This window comes from Amphiura filiformis, chromosome 14 (assembly GCF_039555335.1).
Source record: "Amphiura filiformis chromosome 14, Afil_fr2py, whole genome shotgun sequence".
Lineage (NCBI taxonomy): Eukaryota > Metazoa > Echinodermata > Ophiuroidea > Amphilepidida > Amphiuridae > Amphiura > Amphiura filiformis.
Genome location: NC_092641.1, coordinates 45,441,004 through 45,465,656, shown reverse-complemented (window position 1 = coordinate 45,465,656; position 24,653 = coordinate 45,441,004). Strand labels below are relative to the sequence as shown.

General features: G+C 36.3%; 2 protein-coding genes across 4 annotated transcripts in view; one reads left to right on the top strand and one right to left on the bottom strand.

Moving 5' to 3' along the window:
* The window catches only part of LOC140170179 (neurotrimin-like), a 107,307-nt gene that overhangs the window by 2,447 nt on the left and 80,207 nt on the right, over window positions 1-24,653 (bottom strand). For 2 of the 3 annotated variants that reach the window (XM_072193503.1, XM_072193504.1), the window contains 8 exons: window positions 22,821-22,853; window positions 17,575-17,675; window positions 16,069-16,226; window positions 9,101-9,305; window positions 4,840-4,953; window positions 3,184-3,234; window positions 2,248-2,265; window positions 532-665 (listed from right to left, as the gene is read on the bottom strand). In XM_072193503.1, coding sequence (XP_072049604.1) covers window positions 538-665; window positions 2,248-2,265; window positions 3,184-3,234; window positions 4,840-4,953; window positions 9,101-9,305; window positions 16,069-16,226; window positions 17,575-17,675; window positions 22,821-22,853 — 808 coding nt within the window. In that variant the 3' untranslated portion in view covers window positions 532-537. The remainder of the gene's footprint in view (window positions 1-531; window positions 666-2,247; window positions 2,266-3,183; window positions 3,235-4,839; window positions 4,954-9,100; window positions 9,306-16,068; window positions 16,227-17,574; window positions 17,676-22,820; window positions 22,854-24,653) is intronic. The other variant, XM_072193505.1, reaches the window with a different exon arrangement.
* On the top strand, window positions 12,623-14,978 carry LOC140170177 (uncharacterized). Its single transcript, XM_072193502.1, has 2 exons — window positions 12,623-14,606; window positions 14,867-14,978. Exon 1 carries the CDS (start codon window positions 12,808-12,810, stop codon window positions 14,383-14,385), a length of 1,578 nt encoding a protein of 525 aa, XP_072049603.1. The 5' UTR covers window positions 12,623-12,807; the 3' UTR covers window positions 14,386-14,606; window positions 14,867-14,978.

The window sequence follows — 24,653 nt, the reverse complement described above, 5'->3', positions numbered from 1 at the left end:
GGCATACTTTTCAGGATGATTATGTGTTAAACAGACAGATTCAGCAAAGCACCAGTAACACCCACGATTGCTCTGGGTAGAATCTTCGCACCAGTCTGCCTCTTTCTTTTTTTTTACATTTTACTGAATATATCACAATTGACCAATTTTTAATCAAGTTTCTTCTATGGAATGCGGGCAACTGCCGTTGCATTTAGTGTCGTTACGTTAAGTTTACGGTCACCTTACTTTCATGCCCTGCGGGGCTCTTACATATTGCAACTCCATAGCTGCCAATCTTTAATATGGAAGTCAGCGGCCTTAGCCCTTGTGACCTTGTGACATGTCGGGCTTGTCACCCATTTTATACTTTTTAATATGTACCCATTAATTTTGCATTCCCCAAGCCATGCCATCTGTCGGGGCTAATTTATAGTTTAAGCTTGGTGCATATTCAAGACCGCAACCTTCAACCTTTGAACAATATTTGATTTTGAGCATTATTGCTTATATTTCCTGGCTGTATCTTTAGCTAGCTCTAAAGCATCTTACCTCAAATCAAAGAAAGAGAACTCTTATAAAAACGAAGACTAACACAAGATTTAGACATAAATGTGCTGTATGATGAGTTGCAATGCTCCGTACTCTACATGTATCTGCTGGCCAACATTTTGCTTGCCCTACCGCTGAAACAAAGAAGAAGGAAAGAAAATCAGGATTAAATAAGAAACAAAACCCTCGAATGTGACCTAACACAAAGTACAACTAGACGACACTGATATAGGAGAATTTGAAAACAGAAGTACCGGTTTTACAGTAATACCGTAAACGTTCGCCTAATGGCAAATTTTATGTACAAATAGAGAGATATCTCCTCTAAAAATCCCAACAAGAATTAAGGGCATATGCCCTTATTTGCTGGTGGGAATTTTATGGGAGGGTACTTTTAGTTTGTTTCTCAAATTCCAGTTATGTCAAGGGAGTCCATAGCGCCATTAGGCGAACGTTTACGGTATACATATGTCCTATATGTGATGGTACTCATTACAAATTACCATACAGGAATGTGTCGCAAATATGTGGGTCTCAAGTTGGTGTAAAAATGGCGCTCTTTTGTCAATTTTGGTATAACATATGTAATTTTTATTTCAATTATTTCGAGAAAAACAATCACGGTGTGAAATGTGTAAACATTAAATTTTGGTCTCAGGTATGTATCATTAAAGTTATATGTTACAAAAAACTTCCAAAATTATACTAAACTCGGCAAAAGAATACCTGTTACAATTTAAAAAAAAAATTGAAACTATAAAACACAATTTCGTTGTAAACTTTCTGAAGTTAAACATGTCACGACATAGTTTTTGAAATGCATAGCTAGAGAAGGGTAAATCTTATTTCGTGTCTTGTACACTAAACATTCATATGTTCGAATTGCGCAAACAACATTGAAATGACGTTTGGTTTGTTGTTTTTGTAGTGATTTATTTTTTATCTAAATATTCCAGTTGAAATCCATACACCTCTCTTTGGAAGACATGACCTTAACCTTGCACCCAGGGAATGTGCATTTTAAATAGGGTTACCTGATTAGCTGACTCTATTTGAGATATACACTCCCTGTGTGGGAGATTAAGGTCATGTATTCCATATAACCCATTATTTGAAGTATTTTTCAGTTGCCAATGGTGGCAATATGTAAGTTATTTGGCAAAGGCAATGACAATAGTTTCAAATAAAGACTGCACAAAAAGTAACGCAGCTGTTATAAATACGCCTATAGTGTCAGAACAAATAATTGTATTCACAATATTTTAACATAGAAAGAAGAATGATTACTTACGCGCGCATTTGTTCATTTTCGTTCAATATTAACAACGCAGCAATGTTTTATAGAAAAATACCCGAATTTAAAAGTTACAGCTATTTGTATTGGTTTGAAGCCAGTGAGAAGATGAATGGAGGGTTTGACGTGCCACAATACTTGCGTAATAATAATTGATCACTGTAAACCGCAACTTTTAAATTCGGACATTTCTCTTTAAAAGCGCTACTGCGTTGTTCATATTGAACGACATTTTAACAATCGAAATGTGCGTAAATAAATTATCCTTCTTTCTATATTATGTAGAAATATTGTGGAAACATATTAGTTCTGAAGCTATAGGCGTATTAATAACAGCTGCGTTACTTTTTGTGCAGATTTTAGATTTATTTCAACGAGATCCCTTTAATTTACAATAATTAATTGCGTAAATGATTACTTACGTAACTGTTCCGGTAAATCTGTAATGCAACAAATAAATAAAACATAAATATACTATTTTTTTTAACGATTGAATGTTCTTACAAACTGAAAGATTATATTAATATCTTCTTTTGTTATTAAAGAGAAGAAAATAGCTCGATAAAAAACTTTAATGATATATAACAGTAACTATCTTATGGTTTTGCCGGGACAAACAAACCGTCGGTCGCAACACATAGTGGCGTACAGTGATTTTCGAAATTGTCCGTTTCACATAGTGGCGTATAGGTTTAGAGCTAGCTATTATCCTATAATAGTTACTCCTTGTTAACTATTAAAGATACAGTTTAATAGTTTGAACCTTAAACTTCAATTTCAAATGGAATCGGGCCACTGAGAGATAACAGTGTAGGAGTATCGACTTCCTCATAGAGGCATATCCTTCAAAAACGTTTTGCTCGGAAACATATTTTGTCCTTCACGTACGCCACTATGTGTTGCGACCGACGAAACGAAGGGAAAGGAAACCCACACTAATTATTACAATAATTGGGCGATAATTATGGGGTGACAATCACTGGGTATTTTTATATTTTCTAGCCACATTAAATCTATTGCCATGCTTTTCCCAATGATTTCAGTTTCTGGTTGATTTGGACCACAACTAACTTATCATATTGAAATAATTGGCCGTCTACGTAAAGAAACCATTCTATTCCATTCTAAATCCACACTGCCCCTGTGGAAGCATTTTCCACAGAAGGTGTATGAATTTTAAATGGAGTTAACACATTGGCAACTCCATGTAAAACCCTCTATCCATATCATTGAATTACATTCGCTGGTTCAATAATAATGCAATACAATAATGTTCCTTTTAATTTAATAGATCATGAAAATAGTCATATTGTTCGTGGCAATAACTTCCCGAAAAGAATTAAAAAAATGTGCCCTACCTATATCAAACGTTGTTGATTGAGTTGTTGTTGAAATATATTCTGGATCCTCTGTGAAAGAGATGAATAATATAGATATATATTTTATTTGTTATAAGAAATGGAAAGTAAATATATATATTGTATTCTATTACCCCCACGACCCATTATTCAAAATCGCGCACTGTGATTAAATTGTTGACACGCGTCACGTGAAAGACCATTAATTAGCAATAAAGTGACCGGGGCAACGAACTTTATGTTCTTCTCGCATCACAGCGCACAGCAAAGCGCGATGCAGTATATTAGCGTCGATACGCATTCTACGCAAAGCATTAGCTTGGTTACGCGTTCTGCAATACTCGCTATCACTTACGCTTTGGCTACGCGTAGGCGCTTCACCTTGAGGAAAACAACTTGAAATATTTGGGCAAAACATGTGATATTTTATCTTTAAATCACACTATTTTGTGGTAATAGAATAGAAATAAAGGGTGCAGCATTATCCTTTACACGCAAATAATGTGTCCTCGGCAGTAAAAACATTTAAATAATGGGTTCGGCTGCGCCTCACCCATTATTTACGTTTTTACTGCCTTCGACACATTATTTGTGTGTAAAGGATAATGCATTACCCTTTATTTCTTAATTCTAAGATACTTTACTTTGATTGTTGTAACCTATTTAAACGTAGTCATGCAATTTCAGAATGACAAAATGACCAGCCACAACAACAACAAGAATAAGTAGTGTCTAAAAGTACGAATCTAAATTGTAAAAAAATAATAACATACTACTTTAATACTGTTTAGCATTTACTAGATGAAACGAGACTTTATTATGGAGAAGAATGGGAAGGATGAAAAAGAAGTGGTAGTAGAAGGGGGATGGATGGCAATAATAGCAGAGTATCTACATATATGTGACGTGTCATGTCAAAAGGAGACACGTTTGGGCAGGTTATCAACTTTGAGGTTTTTACATATCTTAAATATAGAAATATTTTGCTCCACAACGCCGTTTTCCCCAAAGAAATCGTACATTCCAAAGCAAAGATATTGTTATGGTATTATAAAATTAGAAATTGAGATATCGGCCTTTAAAAATATTATTGACACTGTTGAGAGTAGGAATTACCTTCAAAAATGTCTCAAAAAATACAAGATGCCAGTTATATTCCGGTTTGAAACTATCAGGCAATATTTTAAACATAAATAACATCACAAATTCGCAAAAAACCCAAATTGTGAAAAAATCACCCCGGGTAGATTTTTGTCTATTTCTCCATTTACGATCCTGCCCAAAAGTGTCTCCTTTTGACATGACACGTCACATATTATTAAAAAGGCGAGCGTACATAAACTGGTGGTTCAACATGCAAAGTTAATGGTGGTAATTTCAAAGTGTTACCCGATATTAGTAATAAACACTATTAGCAGCTAATCAAGCGTAATACAAGATAATAGATCATGTCCATAATTCCCGACAACTTCTCCAAACTCGTCGATGTACACTAGTTACTAGCCACTTTCGACCATTTAAACTTGTGCAGTGACAATGTGTACATCAAAGGCGACGTAACTAAAGTCGTTCAAGAATTAACAAGAATGTGAATTCAGCCATGTTAGTGTATCCATGCCAAAATGCGCATCGAAAAGTGACATCTATTTGACATACCATTACCACCACTAACATTCCTTCCACTGGAATTGGTTGCATCATCCACTACATAGACAGAGGTTGCGCCAGGAATACACGCACTACCAGTGCCATTGCGTTGATTTTGGGGCACTTTGTAAAATGGAGGTATTTGGTTGGTTGAGTGGGTGATGAGAATGTGCAGTTACAACATGCAGGAGAAGAGCGAACAGGAAGGAAAAATGGTATAACATTTGATTTAAGATCTCACATTTTTACAACAAGTTATTTAATTATTTCCTTTATTCTTGGATGGTCTCAAGAGCCCTAACTTTTGGTAACAAGGTGTGACCCCATGTAATGAAAATTGATAGATATCGCGAAACGGGAATAGCATCTTCTCCTGGACTTTTATTTCGTAACCATTGAAAGTGATAGAAATGTTTTTGTACTATAGCCTATATTATATGAATGGCAATTTTAGTTGATATGGGGATGCTCATTATGACGCATTTTATTATTTTAATATGATGTGAGCACGAGGTGGCGTTAGATTGTCAGTATGTGAGGTGGGTGTGTGTATTTCTTAAAAGTAACACAAAACTCCCATGACGTTAAGAAATAAAACCCCATTCTCCGTGTCAAGAGTTCGATTGTGGACTTTTCATCAGTATACAATTTCTTGAAACATATCCAGTACTCACATTTTTATGGAGCTACGACGTTTCGATACCTGGTCTGGTCTCTTGATCACGTATGAGTGATTCAGATGCACTGCTGGTGTTTGTAGAAGATGGAGTGTTTCTAGATGTGCTCTGGATGATGTGGTCATAGGCGTGACTTAGATTGAATGCGGCGCCCCCCCTCATGGTTCATAACTTTGTCCCCTCTGCGTCTTATCCAAATGGCTTATCTGATCCATCAGGGGTACTTCTGGTCTTCCCGGTGAAGGATTTTAACTCCCTCCTAGTCTATGATATGGTTTGTTGTAGCTACGTGATCGCTGATAGCCGATTTATGTTGGTCGGATACTGATGTAAGTCTGGTGGCTCTGGTGTGGATTTTGCTGGAGATCTTTTCCGCTTCTGCGCTGTGTTCTTTGATGCGAGTGCCCAGTAGCCTTCCGGTTTCTCTGACATAAATGAAATCACAATTTTTGACAGTGAATTACATAAACACAGCCGGCTGTTTCTGTTGTCTGGCGTTTATCGTTGGGGTAAACAAGGGGTTTTCGCAAGGTGGTGTGTGGCTTCATAGCGGTGGAGAAGTTATGTTTGCGGAACACTCTTTGCAGTTTATCTGAAACTCATCCAGAGCACATCTAGAAACACTCCATCATGTAGAAACACCAGCAGTGCATCTAAAATCCCTCATACGTGATCAAGAGACCAGACCAGGTCTCGAAATGTAGTAGCTCAGAATGTGAGTACTGGATATGTTTCAAGAAATTTTATATTGCTATTCTACACGAACTATCCTGATAAATCTCTTCAAGAATGTTAGACAATCCTTTGGTCAATCAGTGGTCAGAAAAATCCGTGACTATGAGAACATTGAAAACCGAATAGCACGCCACAGAAACCATTTAGTGTTTTCACTACGATGCAAGGATGGAAATCTAACTCCTCCCAGTCTAAAGCTACGCTCCCCCATTAATACCAATCGTGCTAGAGATATAAGAAACCATGCACAAAAGCAATTATTACGTGAAAGAATTCGTGTTATCAACAACAAAATAGACCATCTCAACAAGGCAAAAGACGAACGGATCCATGACCTAGAAACACTGTTACCTATCGACATAAACAACCAGGTAATTTCTCTCGTCGAGAGATCCCGTGAGAAAACATTTACCTCAGTTAAATGCCGTCAAGTAGAAAAACTTGAACGGCTCACGGAGAAATCCAAGGCTCAAAACAGTGCTACCATATTCAACAAAAATACAAATAATGTGGATTTGAATGGAACGCAACTCAAACAATGAGTCGTCATTCTCAGTACGTACAAGCTTAACGATGCACAGACCAACTTGCTCGCTAAGGGGATGAATTTTGCTCCCAGCCCACAGTCACTTCCTGTAGATGATATCATTGAAACAACTGAGACAGCATGCTCGTGTTTACCCAGATCAAAAAGCCGATCAACTTCGTGGTGATGTTATAGGCACTCTCAGGTCAGTCGCAGTTACCAAAATCCAATTTAAATAAAGAAGAACTAAAATCCATGAAAGATCTTAAAGCCGTAGAATATATCATGATTCTTCCTAGCGACAAAGTCCGGGCGAGTGTCATCTTGGACAAGGAAGAGTACGAAAGCAAAGTTAAGACCATGCTTGATGATGACAAAACATACAAGAAGCTTTCAAATGATCCAACCAAAATTTACAAAGCTGACCTTATCCGTACTCGCGTCTCAAAAAAGAAAACAAGATCACGCAGAAGGATTACCAACACCTATATTCCACTTCTGAAAGTGTACCCAGAATGTATTGCACACCTAAAATACACAAACCGGGCACACCATTGAGACCCATATTCGGCTACACAGGCTCCATAGGCTATGCCACATCACGTTCTACATGTATGCCTGACATCCTCGCACCTCTCATAGGAAAGACAGAACACCATGTCAACAACTCTCAACAACTTGCTGAGGACCTGAGAGGGGCCATGATAAACGATGGTGAGATGTTCAATTATCATGATGTGATCTCACTCTTCACAAATGTTCCGATTGAAGAAACACTTATTATCATCAGAGAGAAACTCGAAGCTGATCACGTTCTAGAAAACTCTACTAGAAACACCAGCAGTGCATCTGAATCACTCATACGTGATCAAGAGACCAGACCAGGTCTCAAAACGTCGTAGCTCCATAAAAATGTGATTACTGGATATGTTTCAAGAAATTGTATATTGCTAATCTACACGAACTATCCTGATGAATCTCTTCAAGAAAGAGATTATACATGTAGGTGACTGCATGAGAAGGATATGGCCTGCTAAATACTTATCGACCTTTAACCGGCCCCTTTCATAGATTTTCATAAAGCGGCAAATATTGAACAAGTTAGATTCTGAATACTTATTCTGAATATTTACTTAATATTAATGATGTCAGAAATTTTACTCCTGAGTCCTGACAATCATAGCAAGAAAAGGTTTAAAGATGATCTTCCGGGCGATTTATAAAATGTATATCATAGCAAACAACAACGTAATCGTGGATGGGGAAACCCTGTAAATTTGATGGTGGCCCAAAATTGTTTTTCTCTGTTAATGCCCTCAACTACTTTTGCTATTAAATGATATGTTAAGTACATCCATGAATAGTTCTCGATGGCGAAATAAATCAATCGGTATGCTCTGTTTTAACTACCATTCTTGACCTGCTGCTCAGATGTAGTGGATAAAGACATAACAGCCAGTTCAGATTATTGTGCTTGTGACAGCCGCCATGTTTGATATTAGATTATAATATGGAGTGAATTTATAAAAATAATAAATTAATACGCGTGGTAATAAAACACACCGCAATATGGCCGTTCCTACACCATGTGGTATTGTAGCTCTTTACTGCCTATTCCAGAAAAATATAGAACTAATTTTTTGGGATTAAAAAATATTATCCTGTTTTGCCAAATGAAACATAGCTAAATCCTAATCCTTTAGGTAGTCCTAACTGCAGTAAAAAGAAAAAAAATCACTATTACACTAATTTCTTGAGAAAAGAGCCAAAAACATGCCATTTTGCCATGTTTTCTGACAATCAAACCACAAAAATCAAAGACTTGGAACGAGTCTAATCTTGAGTATTTGACGAAACTTTGCTCAAATTTTCACTTTTTTGTGTTACTATAATTAAGTGATTGGTTATAGAAATGAAACATGTCTTTTCCCAAAATTATAATGCATAAACTGTAATTAGTCTTAGTACAAGTCTTTGGGCGTGATTGTCACAGTATACGAAAAAACACCCTAAAAGTGCATGTTTTTGGCCCTTATTTCCAACAATTGGCCAAATGTTAAATTTGTACTTTTATTGCCAGTTAGGACTAACTAAAGGATTATGATTTAGCTATGTTTCACTTGGCAAAACAGGACAATATTTTTTCAATCCCAAAAATTTGTTTTTTCTGGAATAGGGAGTAGGCTAAAGGTCAAAGGTAAACATTGTGAAATGATTAACCCAGATTGGATAATGAAGTGATGTCCCTGTCATTCTCTCATGTCAATGCGCGTGCGTACGCCGCTCAGCGGCAAGTGACATGGCAAACCAGTATAAAATGCAGTATACTCACCAGATGATGTACAAAATTGAAACTTGGCTACTTCTCCATCGCCGTATTTGTTTCTTCCAAATAAACTAACGTTATATGTAATATTTTCTCTTAAGTCATCTAATAGATAGTTCATCCTATATTGTCCTGTTGTTACTTCTACAGTTTCTTTGAATGGCTCTTGATTCCCATTGGAATAAATAAGTCTTTGTGTATTTCCACTTATCTGTAAATTTTAAACAAACACACAAATAAACAAACAAACAAACAAACAAATGAATTATTAAAGATCGCCGACTAAGCAGTTTTATCAACGTCATTAGCTTACAGGATAGTAATATTTGAATACAAACTAAACGCTAAAAATATTTTGAAACCTGTCCTGATCTGTGTACTAATTAAAAACTGTGGCAAAATACATTATTCCGAAATACGAGTAACCAAGCATCAATTACCAGTTCGACCCTTACTATACTATTTTTAACATTGTAGCAACGTAAGATATCTCTGCATTTATCGATAATTCATATTAAATTGTCACCAGGGACTAATGAGCAAACGGAATTGGGTTATAGGTAACATAGAACTCGGTTAATGAGAACACAACTATTGTGTATGTTGTGTTTCTCTCTGTCTCTACAGACTCCGATTATTCGATATAGAATATTTGATGTACCATATCTTCGTTATTTAATATATTCCCATTCTATTTCCAGTAATGTTTAAGTTCTTTCGAATGTTTGATGACGTAAATATGTTATGTAGAATGTTTGGTGGAAATACATTATCAATTTTGCGTCCTCAAACATTCGTTATAACTTAAACATTACTGGAAATGGAATGAGAATAGATTAAATAACGAACACGTGTCGTATCGAATATTCTATATCCAATAAAATGTATGTAGCGCCCCTACCACATTACAACTATGTCGCTACAGTCAGTCATTCGTGTAACTGATCTGATAAAATAACACGACTACGCACTATATGTGACATGCCACCACGAAATGAGCGTAAAGTCGCAAATTGGTAGTTTCAAAACGCCATGGCTACTGCGTTGGTGATCTTTGTTTCTTTCGTAATGGCCTTTTGTACCCCCATTCGAAAAGGAAATACATACATATTTTGCTTGAACAGGTGCGCGGCAAACAAAGCCATCAAATCAGTCAGCCTGAATGTCTTGAAACTACCAACTTGCGACTTTATACTCATTTGTTGTGGCTGGTCACATATGACACGCTCTTTTTCCAATTGAAGTCCTGAGCGCAAGAATATTGTAAGTCCACTTGGCCCCTCAACATGTATACACTGAAGTTACGTATAGTTTCTTTGGGTTTTATAATGTTTAATACATGTTCCAGGGTGAAAACATCACGAAATGTTGTGAAAGATTTGTTTTGGTGCCTGAACATGTATAAAACAGTACCAAACTATACGAAACTATACGCAACTTTAGTGTATACATCGAGGGGCCAAGTGGATTTATGGTCTTCTTGCGCTCAGGTCTTCAATTGTTGACTTAGAACCCAATGTGCCGCATACTTGATTGCCGTGTAATAATGTTATATGACCACTTTGGGAGCATTAATGTATCATTGACATACATCACTTCTTGTTTGGTCATAAACAAAGGTGAATGTTCAAATTCGCTTGAGCAAATGGACTCATAATGTAGAGCAATTACAATAAATATACATTTTAATATCCACATCACAGAGAGCCGTGACGACGCTAAGGATAATCTAGTCTATAAGATCATAGTGAATAATATTTTCTGTTAAGACAGTCTACCAAAAAATGTTTTAAAACGTAAAAAGGGGCCTTTTATTTGGGCTGACCTACTAAAAACTCTGTAACCTCTGTAACTCTGTAACCTTCCAATGTATAATTTTAACTAAAATCAAAACCGATAGAAATAGTGGTATGAGGAAATAACGCAATTGGAGAGGGGTGATGGCAGGAGAGGTGAATGTCATTCAACCAATGTTAAAAGAGCATGAGATGAAATTAAGCACTAATCGACCTATTAAAGTGGGTGTTCTTTTTATGCACTAAAACGCTTGAATAAACTGCCAAATCTCTTGGGTTAATCTGAGGATCAGGTAGACAATTGTGACATATTTATGCCCTTTCCTGTTGTAGAGGGACTATCCAAAATTTGAAAATAAACACATGGCCACTGTTATTTATTGTTGCACTTAAGATATGTTGCAAGTGATAGAGTCCCGACCTTATATTTAGACTCCAAAGGTGATTTCCAAACGTAATATTAAACAGAAAGCGTAATATATATTAGACCGATATATATATATATATATATATATAGTGTGAGAGATTTGGTCTTGGCTTTTTTACGACTTGGTTCATCCATTCGTGAAATATTATATAGGCGTAAGAAATTTGAATAGACGACAACGTAGCTGAGTAACATTAACTTTAATTCCAAGCTTTCGCCCTCAGGGCTTCATCAAGGCATAGGCAAACTGTTAAATGAATAAACAGAGAGAGGATACATAAATACCAGGCAATAAATCCCTACATTACAAGAAAATATTATACAATCAAAAACCTGAGCAGACCAGAAACAATGTTCATGTATAAAGATTATACAGAAAAGGTATTATATTACAAACTGATGATGCAAAAAATTGCAAAATTCTGATGCTATGATGTATAAAGTCAACAATAAAAAACATAATGAGTATGGGAATATTATAAAAACCAAAGCAAAACCTTAACTTACCGAGAGAGGAGATGCTAGATGTAAAGTATGTGTGCTGGTTACGGAAAGACAATGATCAATGTGGAACAAGAACAAAGACAAAAACAGCGCGAAAAAGAAATGAGGGCGTAAACGGCCGAAACCAAAAGTGAGGGCGGAATTACGTAAAAAGTCCGAGGCTGAAAAAGTAGGGCACTGGAGTACCGACGCGTTATGAAAAACAAAATTAATAGGCCTATAATTAAGAATCGGCGTTGATACCGTGGGGTTTTAAGGTGTGTAGTTTAGCTATCCAGTATGACTCGCGTTTGCGGATTATGTTTTCACGGTGGTTGTGGATAGACTCGATGCCCATGATGGTAACATTGGAGACTGAATGACCGGGTGAGTTAAAATGATGCACATAGGGGAGTTTCTTTTTGTTGAGTCTAATATCAGATTTGGTACCGGTAAAGCGGGTGTACAACTTGTTGGTGGTTTTGCCGACATATTGAAGTTTACAGTTGTTACAAGTAATGAGATAGATGACCCATTCAGACTTACAGTGAATCTTTGTTGTTATGGGGAAAGATTCACCGGTCACAGAACTTGTGAATTTGGTGGCTTCTGTCATGAATGGGCATACTGAGCATCTCTTGGCGGCGCATTTGGTACTGCCGGCGGTTACTTTGTCGTGGGTGGGGCGTAAAATCCAAATGAACAGATATGTCGACAACCTCACAAAAAATGAACGTCAGGCTCTTAGAGAGTTACGTAATAACAGCAACGTAATCATTAAACCCGCTGATAAAGGTTCGGCAGTTGTAGTTCTCGATAGATCTTCCTATATAGAAGAGGGCTTGCGTCAATTAAATGATACTAATTCTTACAAAAAAATCCGATCTGATCCTACTCTTAAAAACACGAAGGCTGTCCAGACCACCCTCTCCAAACTTGATCTTGACGATCAAGTGCTCGCAGTCATTACTCCGGATTCCAGGAACGTGAAATGCCCTCAATTCTACATGCTTCCTAAAGTTCATAAAGCCAACAATCCAGGTCGGCCGATTGTTAGTGGATGTTCTTGTCCCACTAAACAAATCTCCAGATTCGTCGATTACCACTTACGCCCCCTCGTTGAATCTCTTCCCTCATACATACAAGACACTACGGACTTCATAAAACACATCAACACCCTCAATGAAAATGCTCCCCTCCCAGACAACACCCTTTTAGTTTCTGCGGATGTCACAGCTCTTTACACAAACATCAACCATAATGAAGCTCTTCGTGCCTGCCAACAATACCTCGGTACCCGTCCTAACAAATCCCGTCCTACAGTAGTCCTAATCCGTCTCCTTGAACTGGTGATGACCCTCAACAGCTTTGAATTCAACAGTCAATTCTACAACCAGATCCTTGGCATACGGATGGGAACTTGTGTAGCGCCCTCAGCGGCCAACTTATTTATGGGCTCTCTGGAAGCCAGACTTCTTGACACTGCCACCACCAAACCCCTGGAAGGATCGTGGGTCAGATTCATTGATGACGTCCACTTCCTATGGACATCCGGGGTGGACAATCTCGAGGCATTCAAATCTCACCTCAACACCTCCCACCCAACGATTAAATTCACTTTTGAGTCCTCGCCCACCCAAGTCCCCTTTCTAGACACTTTAACTATTCTCAAACAGGGCCATATTCAGACTTCCCTTTACAGCAAACCCACGGATAAACACACTTATCTTCTCCCTTCATCTTGCCACCCTCCCCATACATTCTCCGGTATCCCATATAGCCAGGCCCTTAGAGTCCGTCGTATCTGCTCAGATCCTGAAGAAGAAGATCGTCACCTGAACAACCTCAAATCCAACCTACTTAAACGCGCTTATGACCCCAATACAATCGACAAACAAATCGGGAAGGCCAAACAACAGGATCGCAAATCACTTCTCACGTACAAACCCAAAAAGAAAATGGACCGCGTTCCACTAGTCACCACTTACAACCCTGCTTTCAACAACATTCGCTCCATAATATCCCGCCACCTCCACATATTAGACGCCGATGACAGATTAAAACAGATCTTTCCAACTCCCCCCATCTTGGCGTTCCGCCGCCCACGGAACTTACGGGACCTTACTGTTTCATCCAAATTACGCCCCACCCACGACAAAGTAACCGCCGGCAGTACCAAATGCGCCGCCAAGAGATGCTCAGTATGCCCATTCATGACAGAAGCCACCAAATTCACAAGTTCTGTGACCGGTGAATCTTTCCCCATAACAACAAAGATTCACTGTAAGTCTGAATGGGTCATCTATCTCATTACTTGTAACAACTGTAAACTTCAATATGTCGGCAAAACCACCAACAAGTTGTACACCCGCTTTACCGGTACCAAATCTGATATTAGACTCAACAAAAAGAAACTCCCCTATGTGCATCATTTTAACTCACCCGGTCATTCAGTCTCCAATGTTACCATCATGGGCATCGAGTCTATCCACAACCACCGTGAAAACATAATCCGCAAACGCGAGTCATACTGGATAGCTAAACTACACACCTTAAAACCCCACGGTATCAACGCCGATTCTTAATTATAGGCCTATTAATTTTGTTTTTCATAACGCGTCGGTACTCCAGTGCCCTACTTTTTTCAGCCTCGGACTTTTTACGTAATTCCGCCCTCACTTTTGGTTTCGGCCGTTTACGCCCTCATTTCTTTTTCGCGCTGTTTTTGTCTTTGTTCTTGTTCCACATTGATCATTGTCTTTCCGTAACCAGCACACATACTTTACATCTAGCATCTCCTCTCTCGGTAAGTTAAGGTTTTGCTTTGGTTTTTATAATATTCCCATACTCATTATGTTTTTTATTGTTGACTTTATACATCATAGCATCAGAATTTTGCAATTTTTTGCATCATCAGTTTGTAATATAATACCTTTTCTGTATAATCTTTATACATGAACATTGTTTCTGGTCTGCTCAGGTTTTTGATTGTATAATATTTTCTTGTAATGTAGGGATTTATTGCCTGGTATTTATGTATCCTCTCTCTGTTTATTCATTTAACAGTTTGCCTATGCCTTGATGAAGCCCTGAGGGCGAAAGCTTGGAATTAAAGTTAATGTTACTCAGCTACGTTGTCGTCTATTCAAATTTCTTACGCCTATATATATATATATATATATATATAATTTGAACTATCTAATTAACTGCAAATGTGGTCGAACCTCATCCCATGCTCAATACATTAGTTATTCCTATCCGAGGAGGAATCTCTACAATAACACATGGCCACTAATGGAAAGAAAATATCATGTCTGGTGTGTGACGAATTCAACGCACGAAATGGTAGTGACATTGTCGTGGATGGTACTATAGGTATTTTCAAGATATTTCCCAAGAGATTAAACAGGTTAATTTATCTGTTGACGTCTCTATCTTAATCCATGCATGAATTATGACAATTCCTGCTATCATATTGACAGACTGAAATTAAAATGAAAACTTTCTGATGCGCGTAATTGGGGTGATCTACAATCCCAGTTCTTTTCCACATCAACCCACCTTTTTATCCGTCATGTCCATGTCCATTGATCCTGTGCAAAAGTTGTTTGTTGTGATTTTGTAAAGTATTATGTGTTTAAAGTAGATAATGGAACCTTTGAATTACGTAATTTAAGGAAATGATGTCAGGTGGATCATATCTTTCAACCAATGTAGAAATATCATGAGATGACATGGAATCTTATCTGACTAAATGTTTTCCCTCGGTGCACTAAAACTCCCAAATAAAGCTACTAAGCGATAACGATTCGGAATTTAGCCAATGGCGTTAGGGCACTTTTGTTGCGTTAGGAAGAAGGCGCTACCTCATTGGTCAAATACCAATCGCTCGTGGCTTAGCGATGAAGTGTAAATTAAGCTTAAGCTACCAAATGACTTGCGCTAATCATAGGGCCATAGAGTGGCATAATTGTAACACATTTATTCCTGACAGCACGGTACACGAGTCCAAATATTGTATTTAAATTCCAATACTGATTTAAAATCCGGTGAAAATCTTCCTTTTTGTTTTTGTTTTGCAGAATTTACCAATTTTGCTGAGCTCATAATTGTCCTATGGACACAATATAAAGAATTTTGGTATATATTTTAGTATCAATAGATTTAGGAGACCCATAGAAGTCCACTGATATCTAGAACCCTAGCTAGTAAGACGTGTAGCCAAATATGCTTTCGTATACGATTACCATTTAAGTAGCAGTACTTACCTCCATCCAAAATCCATAATATTGTATTTCGTAAGAATTGACCTCTATACTTCTTGGGTCTTCTCGTCGTTCATTGTTTCCATGATTCCATATTAAATTAAACTTGTGTTTTCTATTTCCTACAGGATCACTTATAATTTTTGGCTTACGAGGTTTACCTGGAAAGGAAAAAAATCATACTTTTACACGACGACATTAAAAAACAAACAATAAAGACAACAATTTTGGGTAAAAATCGCGCGATAGTATTGAACAGAAGTTTGACAAATAATCTCACACACAGATATTCGCATGTTATAAGACAGACGTCTTTTGTGCGACTTATTCCAAGGTAACGAAAAAAGACAATGTTTTGAATGGAATGACATTTTGGCCTTGGTGTTTAGATAAAACTTTAATCATAAATTTTACCAAAACAGGTATGCTTTCGGGAACCTGTATAGGATATTATGATCACATGTTCCCTTTTTTAACATCTGCTACGGCGCCATATATTAATGTTCGTCAACATTTTGATGCTCAAAGAATGAGTATTTTTAGCCGTATAAGGACCAATTAAGATGCTCCGTGAATTTCGTGATCATCTATTAATATACATTACATTATGGGTCACACCTTTCCCCAGTTGGGTCATCAGAATATACACATTTCTCATATATTCCACACTGCACCATTTCTGGGGTATTTCTATCGGTAATATTCTCAAATCCGCGTTCAAACGCTCAAAACAAACTCTGTTTTCACTCCATTTGTTTTAATAATTTGCATTAAACGCAGTTGTTCTTACATTGGGATTTGGGATATTTCATGAAAGGTTTTCTGTAGCCCTACAAATCGTATTAAGTTCTGATCATAGCCCTATCCCACCTTCCGACACTAGAAGTACTGATAGGATTTAATTGATAGGACGGGATATACGAAAGAAGGTATATAATGGTCGAATTGGGTTTATATGCATTTCTCAATGTGCCTAGTTCCTGATTGAACGAAAGTGACGAGTCAACTATGTAATCAGAATTCTATTAAAAAAACAAGAACGTTCTTGCCGGTACTGTATGTTCTGTGTGGGATACGCTTGGGTCTTAATAGGACCAGGTTAAAATATCATGCACATGCAGGCTAACACTACCAAATAAGTATGATGGTCTAAATGGAAATAGCAGAATGAAGCAGACATTCATTCCCTTATTAAAAGAACTCTACTTTAGGCAAAGTAGCCAGTGGGGTTTCGTTCACTTTACCTTGTTGCCTTTTTTTAAAATGAACAGACCCATGACTGACACTTATTACTAATAATATTTCAGCATTTTGAGTTAGAGAATAAAACTAATTGGCAGAAATCGTGCATTGTGGCTAATAAAAGTGACTAATATAGCCCAATAAAAAGGGTGATAAAAATGGACATCATGCATCATATTAAAAAGGAGGAAATTGTTTGTTTTTATTTTCAGACTCATACTGTTATCTATTAACATAATATCTTTATTTAATTATTTGTTTACCCACCACTAACGTCTATCATCCCTGTGGAGTTTCCCAATAGATTTGTAGCTACACAAAAATATCGCCCATAGTCCGACTCTGGGTTTAAACTTATTATGATTAATCTGAAAATAAAGAAGATTATCATTAGGACATTGAATGTTATATTGAAAACAAACAAACCCCAACAACAAAAACAACAAAAAACATTTAAACAATAACTACAGACAAGTGGGAACATACACAATGATTACGTAAACAACAGTCTACATGTGAAATAATCTGCACCTAACTTCTATGTTAACTTGTCCTACAATGCTAAATCCTCTTGCTAGTCCAACTAATCCATTACATCGCATTCTACTGCCCTCTACGTTTTAACAATTGACCTGAGATGACGGTTTACCAGGTTGCCATACAGCCAAGGGATGTAAATAACCCAGATGAATGAGATAGGAATCAATTACATTAATTATTAGTCCAGCTTTCCAGCAAGTGCCTTTACCAGAGGTAATTGATTGTTAAATATCTGTGGCACGTTTAATTCGGGTGGCATTTTTTTGGCCATAGTATGTTTTAAATTGTTATCATTAAAACTTTTGTAGTATATGACAATTTGTTTCAGGAGTGTGTATCATTTTATGCTAAAATTATCTACAACGCGACTCATACTGATTGTAATTTAAAACTAGTATTTCTCATTATCCTAATACTTTCTACCAGTAACTTTCTGATGCCTAAAGTCAGGAACTTCTGTAGATACCAAATGTTCCCATTTGCTTATTGTTTAATAAGTTATGTTCTGCTAATTACATCAATTATTTTGTTCAGTTGACGTTAATTTTTATATGTAGTAACATAATCTAAATTGAAATATAAAACGGCGTCCATAAACTGTGTCTTTAAGGCAAACTGATAAAATTACACCTTCCCTGTTTTGACTCTTCCATAACATCTTTAGTCCAGAATAATTTCAGATTATTTTCGAATTTAAAGGAGGTAATGTTTTCGTGTTTTTCTAGATGCCTGTATAATACAGGCAAAGAAAACGGAGTGTTCGTTTCATTATGTTTAAAGGCGTGCAACTTACACTTGTAGAGAGCATTTACCATGTTTGCAGAATAATTCCAGTACCAGATCAGCATTTTGATACTATACTTCTTTTTTAATTCACTGTAAGTGTTAAAATCATGTTCACGCATAGTTACAAAAGTTGACTGCATGTTTATTCTGAAGCTGCGTGACCCTATTCCGGTCGAAAGCATGTAGCTTTTCTATTAAGGTAGAAGAAAATCGCATGTGACAGGCGTCATCAGGGACTCCGTATATCATTGAATATTCATGTTCTATTCCACGTAGCAGGTATAAATATACACCGGATATGCAAATCACAAGAGAGGTATGATGGAATAAGCGATTTGATTAAGCTAATGACTATTCTGCATCTGCATATTAGCCTAATTATTTATCGGAGAATATTCGCATATTATTTTCAGCATGAATTTGATTCGGGTTATTGGTAAAATATTTTTAATCTTTTGAGCTTAAAACTTCAAAGATAGCAAAAGTGTGACACAGCATCCAATAGGGTAAAACCGATAAGGTTAAAAACCCGACTTTTCGAAAAAACAAAACTTTATTTTTTTTCCAGTGGAGAGAGACTAGCTCTATAATAGTAAGTGTAGTGATCAACTCAGAATTAAGAGGTAAGAGTATCTAACTTACCATACATGCTTACTACAAAGTGTCTCTCACTTGAAAAAGAAAGGTTTTGTATTTTCAAACCGTCGGGATTTTATTTGGACGAATGGCGCCTAAATGAATTCGGCAAAGAGACGAATCGCATACTTAGCTGTACAAATCTGGTTGATCTATAGTATTGTATAGCTGAAAACCCTGAATTTTCTATATTAAATGCCATATACTGATATATTTGATACCAACATATAGTTAGGTATCTTCTATCCAGTGATACCAAAATAAGTACAAACATTACCCACATGATATTGCTATGGCTTAATAATGTGACTGCGCCCACGTGAAATTGAAAAATCATACGAAAAATATAGGCCAATATTGTTATTTCTGCTTTAAAATCCTCGAGTTTTTGCTAAATATTACAGGGATGACTGTTTATAACTTATAATACAAGTTAAGTCTACATAGCCTTAGGACAACCAGTAATTTCTACACAAAAGCCCCAAATAAAGGATGCGTGCTACGGTTTACATGTAGTTGAATGCGTAAGAATAGATGTTTCAGAACATGCAAGCATTGCAAATAATTCGTGTGTATTCACTTCTATAATATACATTTCAAATGAGTGCTCACGAATGTTCTAAATTTTTAGAAGGACCAATGGAATGGTACCAAGATTTTCAAACGCCGTTTACTAAGAACAGCAATTTTGCGTATTCGGCACTCTGCCGTGTTCATAACGATATAATCCGTATCCCGGTATCTGGTACTCCCATGCTACACCTCTAATAATTCTCTTCTAAAATATTCAACACACCTGCATTTTCCAACGCGAGTAAAAATAAATCGTGCACTCCTCTTTGTTACATTATTCCAGATCCACTATTCCCAGTCTTCTTGAATCGCTCTGTTTTTATTGCTTGATTGAACTTTTATAATTTGTATTAATTTCAAATGAATTTGCTGCATAATAAATTATTTTCTAGACTGATAAATATTACAAAAATTATTGATATGATGAACTAAAATATATCAAAATAATTGATATGCGAAACTCATTGTGTGTGTGAATGGGTGATATGTTTTTAGTCAATATCTTTAATTCAATCTAATCTGGATAAAACTTAATCATATTTGATCATAAAAATTCATTTTGTAGTTAGAAAGCTGTGCGCGGAGGAGTCGTTTGAATGCTTGGATTCTAATTTCGACAACTATGTTGTTGTTTAATTCAATCGAAGTAGGTCGCAAAACCAACTTTTACAATTCACATGAGACAAACCGATATACCAATCAATCTTACTTGATTGTAAGCAAGAGTACACTGCAATTTTAACATTACAATGTACTCGAGAAAGCAAATATACTGACGATTCCAACCTGTGGATCAACGTCTAGGCGCTGTGCCTGTGCATAGCGCACTATATATCAATCACTGCGCCTGTTACTACATATTACTAAGAAGATGGTACGTAAACATGACAACACAAACATTTATAACATGAAAAAACTGCTTTGCAATGATATTTTATATGTGCAGTAAAATTTATACAACATTCAAACTTAGGATATAAACCGTACGCAAAACGTAAAGAAAACGAACAAGATGCCATAAAATGTGTGCACAAAACCAAGACCCTTTTCTTTGCCACCAATAAATCACTTTACAAGGAAAGCCTGATTGGAAACACAAAATCATATTTTAATGAAATGAATCTTTGGGTTAGTGCAAGAAGGTCTTATCTGTAATAGCTGCTATATGTCATATATGTACAGTTAAGAACTATTAATAATGCGGTAATTGCCACGTGTCTACAAGGCAGCTATTACAGAGAGGACCTAATTGAACTAACCCTTCGATTTTCATCCATCTTTTGTGGTTTCATTAAGGCGTCCATGCTGATGGGAGAAACTAAGCCATGGTTTGAATACATGCCCAGGTGCCGAGTGAAAGGAATGGACCTTTAATGATAAAAGGACGTATGCTATAATGACTGGGTATTATCATCATGCTTCCTTCTGTTGTAGTAAAATATTATCTTATTGCATCCATTCTTTTATAATTATTAAAGAAAGTAGAAGTAAACCATTAATAATGTTTCAAGTTATTTGTGTACATCTAACGTCATTTATTTATGTATTAATTAACTTTTAGTTATTTATTAATGCATATATTTGTTTATTTTTAATTGCATTTATAGTTTAATGTAAGTTTGTCAGTTTATTTTGATGAATATTGTATTACTTAATTATTAATTGATTTCGATTTTGAGTTTAACCTACAGTCAGTCTACTATGAAGTACAACGTACCGACGCGGACGCACATATTGTGACGACTTTGAAGGCACGCATACCCGGAGCAGAGACGCAGCACTGCGAACGGTTTACGCGCTGTATACGCGCGCGTTGTCACTTTGTACTTCATAGTGGACAAACTGTATTCTGTTTTTAATTGGGAAGTAAGTAATCAAATCACCAAACACCCATTCCTGTTAACGCTGAGTTGACAGAGGTTATCAATGTTGTAAGCAAACTACATGTATCTTTGATTCCCCTGTTTAATTTCACTTTGGTGTTTGTTTATAATCAGGGAAGGTGAGAAGAAAGGAGAGAATTTAATACATTTCGTCACTCCTTTTCATGTTATATTTCTAAACACACTGTAATAAATTATTTATTATTGTAATTTGTAGGAACTGTCCAGCAAATGGCTAAAATACATGTGTAAATAATTCTTCACCATATTAAATTAATAATAAATGAGATTTTCTTCTTTTCCTGTCATTCCCTGTAAACTTAAAATAATATTATTTTATTACGTTTTGGTAATTGAAGACATGACATTTCACAATTGATTAAGCTTATAGTGGCAAAGTTAATTATTTACCATTGCCATTGTATCCGAGATCAAATTTGATATTGGTGGATTTTTAGGTGTTTTAAGTCTAATTAACTATGGCACGTCAACTGTGATATATGGCCTCTCCCTGAAATTAGTATGATCAACTTGTTTATCACTCTGTGAAAGTGTGAGTATTAGGACAAACATCACAGTATATTATTATGAGTAATGGCAACACACATTAACCCCTTTAATGAAGACACCAACCTCCTCCTTTTCTTCTCACATGTCCTGGTTAAACCCGTTTCATGAAACCACTACTGCATTATATTAGATAAGTTATATTATATAATTACAAAAAGGAAGCATGATATCCTAAAATCAATACAACACACGTCTTTTTGACATGAAAGGAACAGGTAGAGTATATTGTTCTATATTTACGCAAAAATTGAAAATAAAAATAAATGTTTACGCTAGCTAGGAAGAAACAAACTAGCTGCATGTAATGTAGCAATTTATCATTTTAACTTTTTTAACGAACTGTGCAACCTGACAAGGCCAATGATGGTAGTGAATCATCGCACATATGCTTGATTTGGGTGTAAGCTAAAGATTTCTACTATTGTTTTGTTTTTATTCTTAAAGAGTTAGAAACTATGGATTGTAGGGTAAAGGAACAATAGCAACACCAAGAATATGTGCAATAAAACTTCATCGTTTACTTGCCGAATCTTGTCTTGAAAGCAAAGTAAAGGCACCCTGGGTTAGTACAAAAACAGAAAATAGACAGAATCAACAAGCGCTATAACAGAGAAATTCCAATTTGCCAATATACCATTTTGTCCTGTATCCCACAATGCATTACTAGTCCAATTGGTATACATACACCGGAAGTGCTTTCTCATGTTTAAATGTTGGATTTCAAGTTCCACGTTTAAACTCGTGCGCGGAAATGAGATTACTCGGCCCTTAGGATAATCCATTATGGGATAGGGAAGATGGTATTGACCAATCGCAACCTCTTAAATCAAATACGTGTGGTACTGATGCAGTTGTAAGGACCCGGTGCTTAATCTCGCCGATTACCTCTGCGTCGTCTCGCAGCATTTCGATGGCTCTACTGCGTCTTGCAGTTTCAAGCCGCAGCACGCCGATGAATTAATATAGTGTAGCCATATACCTGGTTGCGAATTCGCGAGCAGTTATAGGCATCGAGTTCGCAACATCTTGCCATCTTCTTGCTCTGCGGTTTGCCATTCATTACTCAAAACCTTTATATTAATGTTTATTGTAGTACGTACTTGAGTTTACTCACCGTGAGCAATTTGCGGATCAGTCGATATAATCCGGCAAAGAATCAACGCACTCAAGGACACTAATTTGTAAGGGTATTGTTGTCAAGTGTTATAAGCCGGTTGCGAGAAATGTAGGAGTTGGGCCGATCAAGCCGATGAACGGGTGACTGAACATGGCTTTTCATCGAGCAGACACACATTTTGTTAGTGCATATCGCAACAGTATTTTATTTCTCAGCATAGGCGCATCGGCTTGGGTCTGCGTCTTGGGTTGCGGGCACGCCGCAGACTTTATCGGCGAGATTAAGCACCCAGACCTAAGAGAAGGGACAATTTCCATACATGTAACCTCATTTTGTAGGTCACATTGTGAAAAAGATTGTCAGGTTAAAAACTTGTACTGCGTACATACATGGAAATCTTATACTTCCTATTGTACACAAGGTAACATTTCTGGATGGATATCATTTATACCCATGTCTCTATATGCATCAAAGTTAAGTCACGACGATGATATATTACTAACATTCAATATCATATGTTGAGCATATTTGAAATAATTTACCGAAATAAAAATTATTTCTGGTAAATTATATATGACGTAATATAATGGTAATGATATGGTATGAACTTTCAGATCATGCATATAAAATTTGTATAAATTACACAACCAATATGACTGATAGACAAATACGCTAAGCTCGTTTCATACTTTATACTTTTTATTCGACGTCGTTTAATCGATGCAACAAGTATTCGATATTCAATCGATTTCTATTCTAAATCGATTTCTATTTCTATTCTATTCTATTCTACTTCATGTTAACTTCGACGTTAACAAATATTCATTAGAAGGGGAAAAAAGCAAAAGGAATTAAAACACTTTGAATACCAAATGCTTGTTACATCCAGTATTCGACGTCAAATATTTGGCCTCTATGCTTTTTAAAAGCAGGTGCAGTTAAGTTGGATTAGGGATGAAACCAAAAGCTCAATCTTTAATCTTTAAATATGTCATTTTGTTTATATACAAATATGGTGTTTATTACACTCTTGGTCACCATAAACTTCAAACAGGTAATTCCAAAATAAATATTTTCATACATATTTCCACTTTTGATCAATACTTTAATTTTAACATACACCTCGGTATATTTTAGATAGGCAAAATATGCTTTTGAAAACACTCGTGAAAATAGTAAATGAATAGTATCAGGTCAAAATAGTGTTACAATGATTACGGTGCGTAATTGTGTTAACCATG

Excerpts from the sequence above, each read along its gene's own strand:
- LOC140170177 (XM_072193502.1), top strand. The coding sequence starts at position 12,808 with ATGCTTCCTAAAGTTCATAAAGCCAACAATCCAGGTCGGCCGATTGTT.